The sequence below is a fragment of the Sebastes fasciatus genome, chromosome 13, assembly GCF_043250625.1.
Source record: "Sebastes fasciatus isolate fSebFas1 chromosome 13, fSebFas1.pri, whole genome shotgun sequence".
Lineage (NCBI taxonomy): Eukaryota > Metazoa > Chordata > Actinopteri > Perciformes > Sebastidae > Sebastes > Sebastes fasciatus.
This window is the reverse complement of record NC_133807.1, coordinates 33732090-33750379: the sequence shown is the minus strand read 5'-3', so window position 1 is coordinate 33750379 and position 18290 is coordinate 33732090. Positions and strand designations below refer to the sequence as shown.

The 18290-nt window shown below is 37.3% G+C and overlaps 2 protein-coding genes across 3 annotated transcripts in view; one reads left to right on the top strand and one right to left on the bottom strand.

Annotated features, from left to right (window-relative positions):
- LOC141781371 (uncharacterized) overlaps positions 1–13196 on the bottom strand; it is a 21501-nt gene extending 8305 nt beyond the window's left edge. The window contains exons 1-4 of one of the 2 annotated variants that reach the window (XM_074657085.1): positions 13059–13196; positions 11632–11720; positions 10180–10320; positions 91–365 (exon numbers count right to left, since the gene is read on the bottom strand). In XM_074657085.1, coding sequence (XP_074513186.1) covers positions 91–316 — 226 coding nt within the window. In that variant the 5' untranslated portion in view covers positions 317–365; positions 10180–10320; positions 11632–11720; positions 13059–13196. Of the gene's footprint in view, positions 1–90; positions 366–10179; positions 10481–11631; positions 11721–13058 lie in introns of those variants that run through there. The other variant, XM_074657084.1, reaches the window with a different exon arrangement.
- On the top strand, positions 12957–17505 carry LOC141781368 (uncharacterized). Its single transcript, XM_074657079.1, has 2 exons — positions 12957–13221; positions 14244–17505. Exons 1-2 carry the CDS (start codon positions 13029–13031, stop codon positions 15266–15268), a joined length of 1218 nt encoding a protein of 405 aa, XP_074513180.1. The 5' UTR covers positions 12957–13028; the 3' UTR covers positions 15269–17505.
- The last annotated feature ends 785 nt before the right edge of the window (positions 17506–18290 follow it).

Sequence of the window (18290 nt, the reverse complement as noted above, 5' to 3'; positions counted from 1 at the left end):
GAAGAAGAAGAAGAAAGAGAAGAAGACGGAGAAGAAGAAGAGTAGTGTTGGACGTTGTCGGTGCTCAGGTGCAGGTGCAGGTGTATTTACTGGTCTCCATGTTGTCAGCGATCACTGTCAGGTGATCCATGTCCTCCATTTGATTGGCGTCTGTCGTCGGGGGCGGGGCTTGTCGCTCCGCACCGGTCGGTTGAGAGGTCACGGTGCCGTGGCCGGCCGCTCCTTCCTGCTGCGTGCCGATTGGCTGGTCTGGCTGCTGGGACTCCTCCATGCTGCTGCTGGGCGGTTGGGTGGCGGCGGCGGGACTGGCGGCCATGAGACGGTGAAGACGAAGTGTTGAAGGACAGCGGACGGCAGGGAGATCTCTGAGAGGATCACAGAGGATCACAGAAGATCACAGAGGAACACACAGGTCAGCGTGGTCACCCTGAACGGTCCACATCAGGTCACCCTGAACGGTCCACATCAGGTCACCCTGACCGGTCCCCATCAGGTCACCCTGACCGGTCCCCATCAGGTCACCCTGACCGGTCCCCATACCAACAAACTGCTCCTCACTGTGTGTTCTGACATCTTTCTATCAGAACCAGCATTAACTCTTTCATCAGTTTGAGCTCCAGTAGCTCTTCTATTGGATCAGACAAACCAGGCCAGCCTTCGCTCCCCATGTGCATCAATGAGCCTCGGGTCTGACCCTGTCGCCGGTTCACCGGTTCTCCTTCCTTGGACCACGTTTGGTAGATCCTGACCACTGCAGACCGGGAACATCCCACAAGAGCTGCAGTTCTGGAGATGCTCTGACCCGGTCGTCTAGCCATCACTATCTGGCCCTCCTCAAAGTCGCTCACATAACGGTCCGTGTCCACAGCCTCCGTGCTTTCCACGCTCCCCATTCATTGTCTATGTACGCAGCCGTGCAATGCATTCTGGTAGCGTGGCGTCGCGATTCGAGAGACTAGGCGTCACGACGCCCGCTCCTCATTTGTATAAAGTTGAGGGCTCGTCTACTTTATGTAAATCACAGGCGTCCGACGCGACTCGCCGCCTCTCCAAACTCCCGAGGATCTTTTAAAATAAACGTTGTTGATCTAAAATAAAGACAGATTCATCAACATGGATTATTTCTCTCCTCAAATGTTCTCAGAAACACATTTCAGTGAACTATTGATGTGAAATAAGAGAAGAAAGTTTCCAAACGAGCCTCCATACTGGTTCCGGTTTGAAAGCTGGGAGCAGCAGCCAACGGCGGGAAAGCGTTCGTCTAATCAGGAGCCGAGTGCCTTGTTTCTAGGGACAGCACACCAAGCGTCCAACGCTGGGAAGCATCGCGTCCCCTCGCCATAAAAAACGCCCCTGTGGACACGTACCATATGCTGGCCCTCCTTACGCTGGCCCTCCTTACGCTGGCCCATTTCTTCTGCTTCCAACACAAAATGTTCACTAGCTGTCTAACATATCCCCCCCCCCCCCCCCCCCCTGAATGTTACGGCCGATCGGTGTAAATGAAGTGATGAAGTGGCCTCTCTCTCTCATATCGTGGTCGCTGTGAGGTCACTTGTTTGGGGCTGTTTTTCTAACAGTGATCAACTTAGTGAGGAAATGATCCATATTTAATATCAAAGACTGGAGCGGGTCTTTCAGTAGAATATCTGAGTTCTTCAGGAGTAGTAGTACGACTCCATCATGACCTCTAGATAGTGACTGCTGTCTGATGTCAACGTGACGTGTTTTAACTGAGTCTGCAGCTCAGAGCTTCAGCCTGCTGGAACACTCAGAGGACCAGAAAGAGTTGTTCTGTAACAAAAGACTGCATTTGTCAGCTGAAGCAGCGCCGCAGCATTTGGTCCTGGGGGGGGGGGGACAGTAGGAGTCATCGATCGAGTCTTTACAGCATTCAGAGCGTCGCTGCTGCTGCAGCACGGATCTCTACAAAACTCTGCAGACTGTCACTCACATCATCTCTGATCTGTTCATCACATCCTCACTGATGCTCTCTGACGTCTCATCACATCAACACACTGAACACAGTCACAGTCATTTATTTATTAATGAATGATGAAGAGATAGCAGATGGATGAGATGAGATGTAGGAAGAGCTGCAGAGCTGCAGCAGAGAGAGAGGAGGAGGACTGCTGCAGGAGGAACTCTCCTCTGCTGCTGCAGCACGACCATGCGACTCACTACGACTCACTGAGAACAAGAAACCCTTCATTTACTCTCTATTTAAATGATTACATAAGAAAATCATCACATATGTGTTCATAAATAATGATATTTTATTATTCAAAATAATAGCTTCACTTTACACAAAGATTCCTGGAGATAAATAAACATATATTATATTATATTATATTATATTATATTATATTATATTAGGGCTGTCAAACCAAAATATTTAATTAAGATTAATCACATGATTGTCCATAGTTAATCGTGATTAATCACACATCTTTTATCTGTTCTAAATGAACCTTAAAGGGAGATTCATCAAGTATCTAATCTGCTGCTTTATGTGAATGTATGTATATATTTATTATTGTACATTATTTACATTATTAACATTATTAACATTAATTACATTATTTACATTATTAACATTATTAAATCTGGAACCATCAAATATTTTTACATGAAAAATGACTTCAGGTAGTTTCACCTTCATTTTCGGTCAATCGACTAATTGATTATTGAACTAATAGTTTCAGCTGTATATATGTTATATAAACTGTTGGGGAGTTTAATTTATAACAAAACATTAAAAAAAGTCCCAAATATATTAGTATAATATGTGGAAAATATAAGTGAATAATGCCTATTATTAACATTATTATTAGAATTAAAACAAAATAATAATAATAATAATAATAATAATAATGGTAAAAGTAACTTAAGCAAGTAAATGTACTTAGTTACATTCCAGCACTGAGGAAAAATATTACAAAATTACAGAAAAATAATAAAAAATCTCCCAAAATATATTAGTAAAATATATGAAATATATAAGTGAAAAATGTCCAAAAATATGTGAAACATATCGGAAAAGACTAAAAAATGATTAATAAAATATGTGAAAAATATACTAAAAATGTCCCAAATATATTAATTTAATAAGTGGAAACTATAAGTGAAAAATGTTCAACAAATATGTGAAACATATACTCAAAAACTATCCAAAACTATTAGTAAAATATGCAAAAAATGTCCAAAAATATGTAAAAAAAAATAAAATACGAAAAATGCCCCAAATATATTAGTAAAATATGTGAAAAATATCAGTGAAAAATGTCGAAAATTATGTGAAACATATCCGAAAAGTTTAAAGATTATTAATAAATTATGTGAAAAATATACTAAAACTGTCCCAAATATATTTGTAAAATATGTGGAAAATATAAGTGAAAGAAAAGCCTATTATTAACATTATTAAAAGGAAAATCAATTAATTGATTAATGAACTAATAGTTTCAGCTGTACTTATATAAACTGTTAAGGAGTTTAATTTATATCTAAACATCAGATTTCATAAACTCTTCATACGTTTTGTGTGTAAAACTATTAATGTGTAAAGTAACTAGCTGTCAGATTAATGTAGTGGAGTAGAAGTACACAGTGGATTGGAAATCAAAGTACAAGTACTTCAGATTTGTACTTAGTTACATTCCCCTGCTGCTGATGAGTCGTCCGTCTGTGTGTTGGTGCAGCACTAAATCACTGCAGGATTCTGCTTTAACTACTAAAGTATAATTACTGTTACAGACTGTTAACTGCTGATTAATAGTTGTGTTGTGTTTCAGTGATATATATATTTAATATATATTTAATATATGTGTCCATCAGTGAGACTTTAAACCAACACTGACTGAGCTCACGTCCACCTACACAGACCAGCAGTCTGTTGACTCACTGCCACACACCAACAACCTTATATCAGCCCACACAGCTCTACTATATATATATATATATTATATAAATATATACACACGGATCTGTTTATTTATATTTTATGCTCCAGGAAACAGAAACTTTCTTCTTCTTCTTTTGTTGAACCGACCTGCTCTCAGTCCTGTAACTTCTGCTGATTATCAGCTGATTAGACCGTTATCAGCTCATTAAAGAGGCGTTATCAGTTATCAGCCCCATAGATGTGGGTCAGTAAGGGCCTACTACACCCACTAGTAGGTTTTATCATCTATTCACATGGTAGATCACTGAAAGAAGGTTTAAAAGAACACGACAGCGACGTAGTGACCGTAGTGATTATGACAGGAGCAACATTATTACTGATACATTAACATTATTAACATTATTAACATTATTAACATTATTAACATTATTAACATTATTACTGATACATAAACAATAAATGCATTAACGCAGCAGGCTGAAGATCCTGGTATCGTAGTAAACTATTAACCTGATGAATCCATCGGTACCAACCAGGTCAGACTAGCTCGTCATGAAGGAGGTTAAATAACGCTCCAAACTTACGCTAAATATTGTCGAGGAAAAACTGTCAAAAAATGCTTAGAAAAAATGTCTGAAAAAAAGTCCAAAAAATAAGTCTGAAAAATATCTGAAAATGTCAGAAAAAAAGTCAAGAAAATGTTAGAAAAAAGTCTGAAAAATATCAGAATAAAAGCCTGAAAGTTGTCCGAAAAAGTCTGAAAAATGTCCGAAAAAAGTTAGAAAAATGTTGATATAATAGCCTGCAAAATTTTCAAAAAATGCCCCAAAAAAGTCAAAAAATTGTAAGAAGAAAAGTCTGAAAGAAAGTCCCAAAAAAGTCAAAAAAATGTTTTTAAAAAGTCTGAAAAATAAGTCTGAAAAATAAGTCTGAAAATTGTCTGAAAATGTCTGAAAAAAAAGTCAAAAAAATGAAAAATAAAATGAAAAAGTCAGAAAAATATCTGAATAATAGCCTGGAAGTTGTCCAAAAAGTCCAAAAATAGTCAGAAAAAAAGTCAGAAAAAAAGTCCCCAAAATGTCCGGAAAAAGTCCAAAACATTCCGGAAAATAAGTTAAAAAAAAAGTCAGAAAAAGTCAGAAAAATATCAGAATAATAGTCTGACGGTTGCCCAAAAGATTTCTGAAAAATGCCCCCAAGAAGTAAAATTTTTTTCCGAAAAATGTCCGAAAGAAAGGCAGAAGAAAAGTCCGATACTGGTCTCATAGTAAACTACTGAAGCCGTCGGTACCAACCATGGTACTACTACTACTACTACTACTACTACTACTAGAACCATGTCATACTAGCTGGTCATGAAGGAGAATAAATAACGCTCTGAAGGTTAAATAACGCTCTGACCTTACAGGAGAAACTGTCCAACCATTTGTCAAAGTGTCCCCTCTCACGTTGATAAGAGTATTAAAAACTTAAATCTCCTTTATGAACATTTAGAGCAGATAATAATGTGAGATAATCAGGATGAAGTGTGTGTGAGTGGATCTACAGCTCTGATGGTGTTTCTGTAAAGTTGGAGATGAGTTAAAGTTTCTTGTGGTTGAGAGCAGCAGGATTAAAGGTGGAAGGTGTTTAATGAAGGGATTTAAGGAGGTCGGGGTCTAAACATCCATTAACCCGCCGCTGCCGCTGAAGGCCTCCTTCTTCTTCTTCTGCTCTCAGTAAGTGGCAGATTAACGTCAGCGGGGAGGACGAGCAGGAAGAGAAGAAGAAGCCATTAAAGCCTAAAGAGGCTTTTCAGCTCTGCAGCGGCCGAATGTCTCCGCCTCCTCTCCATCTCTCCACCTCTCCATCTCTCCATCTCTCCATCTCTCTCTGTTTCCAACCAGTTATTATTAAATACTAATATTATATCTGCAGCAGCGGAATGACTCCACCTCCTCTCCACCTCTCCACCTCTCCATCTCTCTCCATCTCTCCATCTCTCCATCTCATATATTATTATTAAATACTAATATTATATCTGCAGCGGCGGAATGCCTCCACCTCCTCTCTCTCTCCATCTCTCTGTGTTCACTTCAGTTATTATTAAATACTAATATTATATCATCAGTCTGTCTGTCTGAGAGCTGCAGCTTCACGACACATTCTCACAGTTTTACTGTCCCGTATTATATTCATATTTAACACACATTTATCAACTTATTTAGTCAGTTTATGGAGGAAAAAAAAACATACAGACTGTATTTTTAGAAATAATTTTAAACAGTAATTTAAAGAAAGAATAATACATTTATTGGCGCGTATCAGTATTTGTATTTTTTTATTAATTCATTTAATCATTATAATTAATAATGATTAAATTAAATTAAATTGAATTAAATTAAATTACAAAATTGTATTTAATTATTTAAATACAGCCTTAATTAAATCTAATTACTTTTTATATTTTGAATGAACCTGCTGTAATAACCTGCTGAAAGGTTTTAGCTGTTTTTATAAATCTTCTTCCATTTTATCGCACAATATTCAGCCGTTTAATTAAAAGAAATTACAACAAGCGATTCATGTTTTTGATTATTATTGAGTCCTAAAAGTGAAAGAGTACAAATCAACTTTAAATATAATATTTTATTTTTTATTTTATGTTTATATTATTTTATATTTTATATATATATATTTATTTTTTTTCAATTTTATATAATAAATTATATGATTCATTTTTGCACTATTTTATGTTTTATGTCTTAATTTTTTCTTTCGTGTTTTTCTTTTATTTCATCGTTGGCGGCTGCTTCTCTGTAGTTGTTGAGCTTTATGACAAATAAAGAACTTTTCCAGTAATCAGAGTTATTCCGTCGTATAACTCACAGAGTTTAATCACAGAGTTTAACTCACAGAGTTTAACTCACAGAGTTTAATCACAGAGTTTAACTCACAGAGTTTAACTCACAGAGTTTAATCACAGAGTTTAACTCACAGAGTTTAACTCACAGAGTTTAATCACAGAGTTTAACTCACAGAGTTTAACTCACAGAGTTTAACTCACAGAGTTTAATCACAGAGTTTAACTCACAGAGTTTAACTCACAGAGTTTAACTCACAGAGTTTAATCACAGAGTTTAATCACAGAGTTTAACTCACAGAGTTTAATCACAGAGTTTAACTCACAGAGTTTAATCACAGAGTTTAACTCACAGAGTTTAACTCACAGAGTTTAACTCACAGAGTTTAATCACAGAGTTTAACTCACAGAGTTTAACTCACAGAGTTTAACTCACAGAGTTTAATCACAGAGTTTAACTCACAGAGTTTAATCACAGAGTTTAATCACAGAGTTTAATCACAGAGTTTAATCACAGAGTTTAACTCACAGAGTTTAACTCACAGAGTGTAACTCACAGAGTTTAATCACAGAGTTTAACTCACAGAGTTTAACTCACAGAGTGTAACTCACAGAGTTTAATCACAGAGTTTAACTCACAGAGTTTAACTCACAGAGTTTAATCACAGAGTTTAACTCACAGAGTTTAATCACAGAGTTTAACTCACAGAGTTTAACTCACAGAGTTTAATCACAGAGTTTAACTCACAGAGTTTAAATCACCGAACAACCAGCCGGAAGACGTTAAAATAAAACTCTCACACACTATTATACTATTATACACAACATGTTGCACACAGATCTGATGTCAACTTGTTTAGCAGAAGGTCACTTTCAGAATCTTCATCAGTTTGACCTCTTTAACTTGGATATATAAATATATATATATATATATATATATATATATATATTTCAATACCGATTTCAGCATCCACAGTCTCTAATCAGTTACCGTTAAAATCAGATTTTTCACGGTAGCTTCTTCTGTGGTGTCCTTCACGCGTTCAGAAAGATACTTTAAAATATATTAAATATATTAATAAAATATGTGAAAAATGTCAGAAAAATTGACAAAAAAATTCCCCAAATTATTAGTAAAATATTTGAAAAATGTCTGAAAATCATGTGAAAAATATACTAAAAATGTCCCAAATATATTTGTATAACGTGAAATAAATGAAAAATATGTGAAAAATGTGAATAATATTCGAAAAATGTCCGAAAACTATTATTAGTAAAATATGTGAAAAAAATACACAGAAAATATACAAAAAACTTAAAAAATTATTAGTAAAATGTGTGAAAAATATAAGAGAAAAATTGTCCAGAAATATGTGAAGAAATGTCTAAGAATTATTAAATTATTAATAACATATGTGAAAAATGACAAAAAATATGTGAAAAATAAACTAAAAATGTCCAAAATATATTAGTATAATATGTGAATATAAAATATCCAAAATTATTAGTAAAATATGGGAGAAATATAAGCAAAAAATGTCCCAACATTATTAATAAAATATGTGAATAATATACGAAAAATATCCAAAAATACACAGAAAATATACAAAATCTTAAAAAAATGATTAGTAAAATGTATGAAAAATATAAGAGAAAAATGTCCAGAAATATGTGAAAAAAATTCTAAGAATTATTAAATTATTAATAACATATGTGAAAAATGTCTAAAAATTATGTGAAAAATAAACTAAAAATGTCCAAAAATTATTAATAAAATATGTGGGAAATATAAGTGAAAAATACCTATTATTGACATTATTAAAAGGGAAATCGATTAATTGATTAATGGACTAATAGTTTCAGCTGTACTTATATAAAATGTATAAAATGTTGGGGGGTTTAATTTATAATCAAACATCAGATTTTATAAACTCTTCATATCTTTTTTTTTCATTTAAAAATCTTAATGTATAAAGTAACTAAAGCTGTCAGATAAATGTAGAGAAGTAAAAGTAGAAAGTGACTTTAGTAAAGTACAAGTACCTCGAATGTGTACTTGAGTAAATGTACTTAGTCACATTCCAGCTCTGATTAAAAGGATCTGCTTTGCTGCTTTGAAGGTAAATTAATCTGTCGTCTGTGTTTTGTGTCCACGGTGCAGATCTTCATCCTGCCAACTGAGTCAGCTCATCTTCATCAATATCATTATCATCAGCATCATCAGACTGCTGTCACTTATTTTATCGCTCTATTTATTTATTTATATTTTTCGCATATTTTTCACATATTTCTCTGACATCTTTCACTTATATTTCTCCAATATTTTACTAATAATTTTTGGATATTTTTAACATATTTTGGACGTTTTTAACTTATATTTTTTCATATATTTTTCTAATATATTTGGGAATTTTTTGCATATTTTTTTGTATATTTTTCACATATTTCTCTAATAACTTTTAATTTATTTTGTATATTTTCTGACATTTTTCACTAATATTTTCACATTTGACATTATTTTTGAGCAGTTTTTATGTATAATGTGAAACTATTTTTTTGTCAAAGTTAACGCGATAATAACGCGTTAATGCAAATTCTTTTAACGTCACTAATTTCTTTAACGCGTTCACACAACCGATCTTTCAAAGGTTGTAGTGGCCTTGAGTTTACCATGTTATGATTTGAGCTTATGTGTTATGCTAAATGCAGCACCTGTGAGGGTTTCTGGACAATATCATGTCCAACATGAAGTCATTTATCAGATAAAAACACTGTTTCTATCTGCAGGTTAGAGCAACACTGAGGATCTATTTATTATTATTATTATTATTATTATTATTATTATATCTGCAGGTTAAAGCGTCTCCACACTGAGGATCTGCTGCTCTTTTCTCTTTAATATCTTCTGTCAGATAAAACAAGACATTTGAATCCATCATGTGTTTCTGATTCATATTTCATATCCTCCGTTCTTCCCTCCTGGAAGGAGGACATGACATGAACGTCACCAGACGGATCAGTGATCTAGAACTCTGTGTTTTTCTGGGGAACGAAGCCAACAGTTTAAATTACATATACGACACCAGAATACTGATTGTTTCTGCTGGCGTAGTGAAACATCAGAAGAATAGATGTCATGTTTTGGGCTGAAGCAGCAGAAAGCAGAGCTGCAGGATGTGATGCCTTCAGAGCACATTCACATATTCAATCCATTATTAAAGACACTGAAGCATGTCTGACTTCATGTAGAGATGCAGCAGCAGCAGCATCCAGATGGAGGTGAGCTGCAGCCGACACACCCACTGAAGCTCCACATGCTCCACACACACACACACACACACACACACACACACACACACACACATACACATACACACACACACACACACACACACACCATGATGGGAAACAAGAGACAGGTGTCCGTCCCTACCTGGTCCTAGTGGACAGGAAGCTGCAGGCTGCTGTTCATTGTGTCTCTGCAGCAGGAGGTCTAGGTCCAGGTCTAGGTGCAGGTGCAGGTCCAGGTCCAGGTCCAGGTCCAGGTCCAGGTCCAGGTCAGATCAGACAACAGCTGGTGGAGAGAGGAGCCGGTTAGATGTTTAAATAGTGGAGCAGCAGCAGCTCTTCTGTTCTATTGATTCTGGTTCTGCTGGTTGGTTGTGATGCAGAGACGTCGCTGCAGCAGCTCACTGTCTCCTCACTGCAGGGAGGGAGGGGTGTGTGTGTGTGTGTGTGTGTGTGTGTGTGTGTGTACAGTATCATCTTCATCTTCCACCAGTGTGAAGCTCACTGAAGCTAAAAGCAGTGCCTGTCAAAAGCTTTCACAATAAAAGCCCAGTGGGGGGTCTTTCTTTGTGTGTGAGCAGAGTTCAAAAACACGAACATGCACATTTATATATTTAATGAGATGAATATTTAATAAGTAAGTTTAGTAAAATATGTGAAAAATATATGTGAAAATGTCAGAAAAATATACAAAAAAATGTCAGAAAATGATGAATAAAATATGTGACAAATGTCCCAAATATATGTACAATATATACAAAAAATGTTGCAACATTATTAATAAAATATGTGGGACATTTGTGTCTCAAATGTATTAGTAGAATATGTGAAAAATACAAGTGAAATAAGTCAGAAAAATATACAAAGAAATTACCTGAAAATTATTAGTAAAATATGTGACAAATGTCCAAAATATGTGAAAAATATACGAAAAGTGTCCCAAATATATTAGTAAAATATGTGTAAAATATAAGTGAAAAAATGACCCAAAAATGTGAAAAATAAACAAAAAAAGTCCCAAAATTATTAGTAAAATATCTGAAAAATATAAGTGAAAAATGTCAGAAAAATATGTGGAAAATATACAAAAAATGTCAGAAAATATATTAGTAAAATATGTGAAAAATATACGAAAAATTTCTGAAAATTATTAGTAAAATATGTGAAAAATTTCCCAAAAATGTGACAAATATACGCAAAATGTCTCAAATGTATTAGTAGAATACGTGAAAAATACAAGTGAAATAAGTCAGAAAAATATGTGGAAAATAAACAAAAAAGTCCCAAAATTATTAGTAAAATAAGTGAAAAATATAAGTGAAAAATATACAAAAAATTACCAAAAGTTATGTGAAAAATATCTGAAAATTATTAGTAAAATATGTGAAAAATATACGAAAAATGTCCCAAATATATTAGTAAAATATGTGGAAAATATAAGTGAAAAATGTCAGAAACATATGTGGAAAATATACAGAAAATGTCCCAAAATATATTAGTAAAATGTGTAAAAAATATATAAAAATGTCCCAAATATATTAGTAAAATATTAAATTGAATATTGAGCCTAGAAGCTTGTGATTAGCAACACTCTTACTTTGGAGGAAGACGAGCTGGTTTCCTGTATGGCATTGGTTCACGGTGGTCGAGCTGCTGCACCTTATTCTGTTCCAACCTGCTGAGATTCTGCTGACAGAGCACAAACCCAACAATGCACCAGTCAGTCTACAACCACATCCTTCACTGACAGTAATATCATATATCATTATTATTAGTATTATTATTAATGACAGGTTTAAATCATGATGATGTTCATGTTTAATATCTGTATCAATAAAAACAATATCAACCCCTTCATCATGAAATATCTTCTAATAAAGAGCAATAAATACCAACATTATTCATATTTTAACCACTAATATCTATATACTATTGCATTGGACAGGATGTGTTTTATTTAATTGTTTTATTATGAAACGAGTGTATTAATAGTGTTTCCTGCCATCCAGTGGTCACAGTCAGAGACTACAACACTGCATTTCAAATCTATTTCATCATTAATGTCCTTACTGCAACATTAGAATAATGGTCATTTTATACATTGCTTTTTTAATTTCTATAATATTTTTAAGACATTTAAATTTCATCAAGCTTTGTGCATCATTGTAAATATTGATATAAAACATTTTTATTTTTTTTTTAAATAGGGGATTTCATGATTTTCTTTACAGCCTGAATAATGTAGACAGTAACTACAGATGTCAGTCTTCATACAAATAAAATATAAAATATGTTGTTTTTATAACAGATATTGAATGTCTAACGTCTTAAAGGACATGTTGAGGAAAGGTCATTTTTTGCTAATATTGCAGATAAATGTCAGCTAGCGAGGTCTACTACGTTAGCTTTGACTCTTCGCAAATAATATACATGAATTCAACAGTACATTTTTTTTTTTACATATTTTGGGTCATTTTCACTTTTATTATACACATATTTAACTAATATATTTGGGACATTATTCGTATATTTTTCAGATATTTTTGATTTTTTTCAGATATTTTAACACATTTTGGGATTTGTTTTTTGTATATTTTTCACATATTTTTCTGACATTTTTCACTTTTATTTTTTCCATATTTTACTTATAATTTTCCGGATATTTTCATATTTTACTAATCATTTTGGGACAATTGTCATATATATATATATATATATTTTTTTTTTTTACATATTTTTGGACATTTTTTCCACACATTTCTGTAATAATTTTGGGGAAAAAATTGTATATTTTTCAGACATTGACCAGATTTTTTTTTAACATATTTTTGGTCATTTTTTATTTATATTTTACTCATATTTTATTAATATATTTGAGAAAACCCTTTTATTGTGAAGGACCCCGGTGCTTCAAGCGATTTCCGGTTTGGTTTGTTGTTGTCCTGTTCTGTTTCCGGTGTGGATGCAGCCGCAGCAGCTGTTTATGGTTCCAGGATGACCAAAGTGCAGCTCCTGAGCTCCTACCTGACAGAGCGGCTGACGGCGGTGGTGAAGGAGATCCTGGACGTGGTGGAGGACACGGTGACGGAGTACCGGGAGGAGACGGCCAGGACCCGGCGGGAGAACGACAGCCTCCGGCGGCAGCTGCGGGACATCCTGCTGCTGGAGGCCGAGACGGAGTGGCTGAGTAAGGGCCGAGGCGAGCTGCGTTCCAAACCGCGTTGACAAACAAGCGCATTTTACACGATCAAAGCGAACTGACGTTAAATGCGACTAAAACACGGACTTTAAAGTCTCTACGTGTAGTTAAGAAGCCGGTTTTAAATTCGGCACCTGTCACATTAACCCACTCGGTCGACGCTATGTCGCAAATGAGACTTTTCGTAGCAAGTTGACTGTTACTTCCTCTTTTCCCTCCGAGCATCCGCTGAGTTCCGGAATAAGAGTTAACGACTGAAAAATGAGGAAACGCTACTTTTTAGATCATATAACAATATGCCGAATTTACCTTTGTAATTTATTATTACAGAATTCATTAAAATATTATATGTTCATGTGGTTTGTGTTGAATGTAAAACAAGATTACATTAAATTGCTAGATTATCGCATGGAGTCTGGCGTGACATTCTCTCCAGGCAGGAGATAATCAGTTTACTGGCTAACTAACTTATTTTATTAAACTTCTATTTACAGTCTGAGCTGACTGCCAGTCATTTGTGTGTTTGCATTAAAGGGGGATTCTGTACACATTTACATTATTAATCACATACTAGGCTTTGGAGGACGAAACCTGCCAAAATCAAAGATAGATGAATGAATAAATAAATAAATATCATTAAATGCAGCAAAGATAATATTAGAAATATGTTGTCGCTGTGCAAAGGGAAAATTGTGCATAAATAAATTGATAAATTAATACATACATACATCTAAAAATAAATATAAAATAATACAAAATAAATGCTAAAGTAAATAAAATTTATGAAAATTTTATTTTTAATAAAAATAAATAAATGACTCAATAGATAAATAAATAAATATGTCATTAAATGCTGCTAAAATAATATAAAAAATGTTGCTGGTGAGAAGCTCAGCACGTTTCCCGGCGGCTCGTTTCATGCATAAATAAATAAATTCATAAATAAATAGATACATATACATTTATTTATTTATTCATTCATTTATTTGTTGTGTTCTGGGTTGTTTCAGGGTCGACCAGGTCCAGTCTTGGTTTTGGGTCTCCTGAGCAGCCGTCCCGTGATCCGGAGCCGAGGCCCGGCTCGGAGGAGTCCGATTCCCCCCCGAACCAGTCCCGACCACCGCCAGCTTCCGCCGCCAAGCCGACTCACGAGCAGGTCGTCTCTGTGCAGCTGCTGCCGGTCCAGAGCGAGGCGTCCCCGGGGCCCGTACTCTCGCCGGGGGACCAGAAGCCCGCCGAGGCCTGGGAGCCGGTCCTGGACCCGGTCCTGGATCCGGACCCCCTGAAGGAGGCGTTTGGGAAAGCTTCACCTCTTCTTGCTCACTCCTCCCTGAACCCTCCCTCCGCCTCGGGCCCTAAAGTCCACGTGGAGCTTCCTGCGGTCAGCGAGGAGCCCCGGGGCCCGCCGGCCGCCGCTCCCATCAAGACTGAACCCGACGAATACAAAGTGAGCGCACCCGAAGGTCACACGGACGCCACACAGGAAGGCGTCAGAAACAGGACGGTGGTGGTGCGCGCAGACCGACAGGAAGCTCATCGAAACAGGAAGTCCTGTCAGGAGAAGGTCGCCGCCGCCGACGTCACGGCCGCCGGTTACATCCCCGAGCTCGTCCATCGGTGCCCCCGCTGCGGCGAGGCGTTCGGCCAGGCCGGCAGCCTCCGCCTCCACCTGGAGCAGAAGAGGAAGACCTACGCCTGCGACTGGTGCTGCAAATCCTTCGCGCAGTCGGCGGACCTGCGGCGCCACCTGCGCACGCACACGGGCGAGAGGCCGCACCGCTGCTCCTTCTGCTCCAAGAGCTTCAGCCAGAGAGGAAACCTGCGGCGCCACCTGCGCATCCACACGGGAGAGCGTCCGTACAGCTGCCCGTACTGCTGCCGCACCTTCAGCGACGGCGACACCATGAAGAAACACAAGCGCACGCACTCGGGAGAGAAACCGTACCGCTGCGTCCAGTGCTCCAAGACCTTCGCCAGCGCCAGCGGCCTGCAGATACACTTAAAGAGGGACATGTGCTTCGTGGCCAACGCCTGATTGGTCTGTTCAGGTGACTTCACGTCTGACTACACGTGTGACGCAGAAACTCAGCGGAACAAGCCGCCACCGCCGCCGCTGATGAAGACGGATCTACATTCCTGCTGAGAGTCTTTAAAACACTTTGTTTAGTCTCTGAACGGGACAGGAAGTAGTTAATAGGCAGCTACACATGATGACATCATCATCACGCCTTCACGTTTATTTATTTATTACTGTAGTCGTGTTTCCGAGCAGCTGGACGCTGTGGACGCTGTGGACGCTGTGGACGATGTGGACGATGTGGACGATGTGGACTGAACGAGTCCACATCTGTAGTCTCCACATGAGAGACTACAGAGGATTCATCAGTCTGCTCTCCTCATTACTCTGCTTTGTGCCTCCTCGTCTCCTCTCCTCCTGCCTGTGACCCGGACGTCATCTCGAGGAGAGAGGAGACGAGGAGGCTTACCAAGGAGTGAGGATACACCCGTGTTTCCTTTTTGGAAGTCTTTTCAGCACCGCGATGTATAAAAGAGGCGTTCTGGTCCCGTTGGTCTCCTCACACGACGGGTCGCTGGATATCTTAACGATACATTATTCCTCATTTTTCGTTTGTTTCCTACGATTCCCCAGCAACACGTGTCACTTTCACGCATTCAGTCTTTTCAAAATAAACTTCTGTCTTCACAGGAAACTACTTAGTTAGTTTTAGGAAAAGATGTCGGTTTGAGTTAAAATAACTCCAGAAGTGGCGTTACTGAAGTACGGAAGTTACGTCAAAGAACGTATATCGATAAGAAGTGAAAGTCAGTCGTTCATCCCAGCAGCAGAGCTTCGCTTGTTTTGGACTGAAAGAGACGACCAGACGCCAGTAAAACGTCCTCCTACAAAGAGACGTACTAAAGTAGAACTACATTATTTCTATTCTATTGTCATATTTAATGTCTCTACTGAAACGTCCTCTGTTGAACAATATTATAAATATTTATTTATTTAGTAAGCTTTTTTCCCGGCTGCGTCTCGGAGGAGCAGAGAGTGAGCGATGGACATAAATTAGAAAAATCCAACACACAGATTCTGAGAGTAAAGATGCACGTTCAGTATGCCGAGGAAAATAACAACAAAATAATGATCCTCTGATTTACAGACGTCTCTTTAACAACCCCGGACACTCAGTGGTGTTTTCAGTCCAAAATGGCGGCAGCGCTATCTAGCAGCTGGTGTCAAAAAAGCACCTGAGTTTCACCTCTTTGCCTTTAAACTCTTTGGTTACGTGACAAATAAATCAACATTGACTTTCAGATTCACACGGGACACTAACAGTCTCCTGGTGAACGACCCGACCTCCGACCTCCGACCTCTGACCTCCTCCCTACGCAGCGTTAGTCTCTCTTATATAGATATATACAAATTACAGTGACTATAGCTCCAGTCGCAGGATGAGAACAGTCTGCAGTACGCTGCGCAGAATGATTTGTAAATGTTGACAAAACTTTTCAAGTTTTGAATTCATATGAAGTTCACCAGTGGGGAACTCGTATTTCCGATTATTCCGACACCACTTGAATGCAGCACCGATGCCCTCTCTCCAGTGTTAATGAAAGTGAAACGCGTCGCCTCGTGTCAACAGACGGAGCTGTGATTAGAGATATCTGATACGCCACGCAGTCGCACGGCGGAAGGGACGAAGATGAGAGGAGAGGAGGCGAGGAAAGGAGACAAGGATGTACAGACTGGTAAATGAGGAGAGCCCAGATGTGTCCTCGCTGGTTTCCAGATGTGTCCTCTGATGGTTTCCAGATGTGTCCTCGCTGGTTTCCAGATGTGTCCTCTGATGGTTTCCAGATGTGTCCTCTGATGGTTTCCAGATGTGTCCTCTGATGGTTTCCAGATGTGTCCTCTGATGGTTTCCAGATGTGTCCTCTGATGGTTTCCAGATGTGTCCTCTGATGGTTTCCAGATGTGTCCTCTGACGGTCCAACTGAAGGACAGTTTGACTTGTTGCTGCAATACTGAAATCTGAATATTAATATATTATTTATTTTCTTTTGTCATCAGTGTTAGACGGTTTGAACTGTGTCTGAGAACATGAGGCATGATGGGAAATTAAGTTCCGTCGGTCCCAGTGAGTGAGTGTGAGTGTGTGTGTGCGTGCGTGCGTGCGTCTCCTCTGTTCTGTGTATTATTATCAGTATTTTGTATTGATGTGAAACATCTGTTTTTTTTAGACAAAATAAACATTCAGTGAAACTGTTGAGCCTCTGAAACCTCCACTGATTTATTAAATACATATTTAGTCTCTTCAGCTGGATTCACATTTTAACCACCGCCTCAGTTACTTCATGATTATAGTTTTAATTATTGATGATTTATCCACTTTGTTCTATTTTATGAACTGATTTATGTTTTGGTTGTAAAAAGTAACTAAATAAATAAATGTGGTGCAGTAAAAGTACAATAGCTCCCTCTGAGATGGAGTGGAGGTAGAAAGTACTCAGGTAAAGTACTAGTACCGGTACTGGTATCAGAGCAGTGATGTATTTGGTGTTTTACCTTTTCAACAGTTCGTGTCCCGTCTTTGAATCTTTGCAGCAAAATGTAACGACGGAATAATAAACAGCTAACAGACATAAATAACTCCCCATAAACTCATTCATATAATATTATATGTATATATTATTATATGAATGAGTTTATGGATTATATATATATATATATATATGTGTATATATATATATAATAAGTTATATCCGTTTAGTTTGAGCTTTAAACGGTCGCAGCTGGTCTTTGTGTCGGAGCTTCTTCCCTCTCAGGTGTTTCCTCTTCACCTGATGACAGCTCTGTGTGGGCGTGGCCAGATGGATGATTGACAGATCTGTGTGGGCATATATATATATATATATATATATGTATAAATAAATACATTTAAAAAGTTTATAATAAATAAAAAAAAGGGAAAATGTAATAGAAGAGCAGATAGGGGAATTACTACAATGCTAAATAAATAAAGAAGCAGATTAAAACAGAAATTTGTTATATT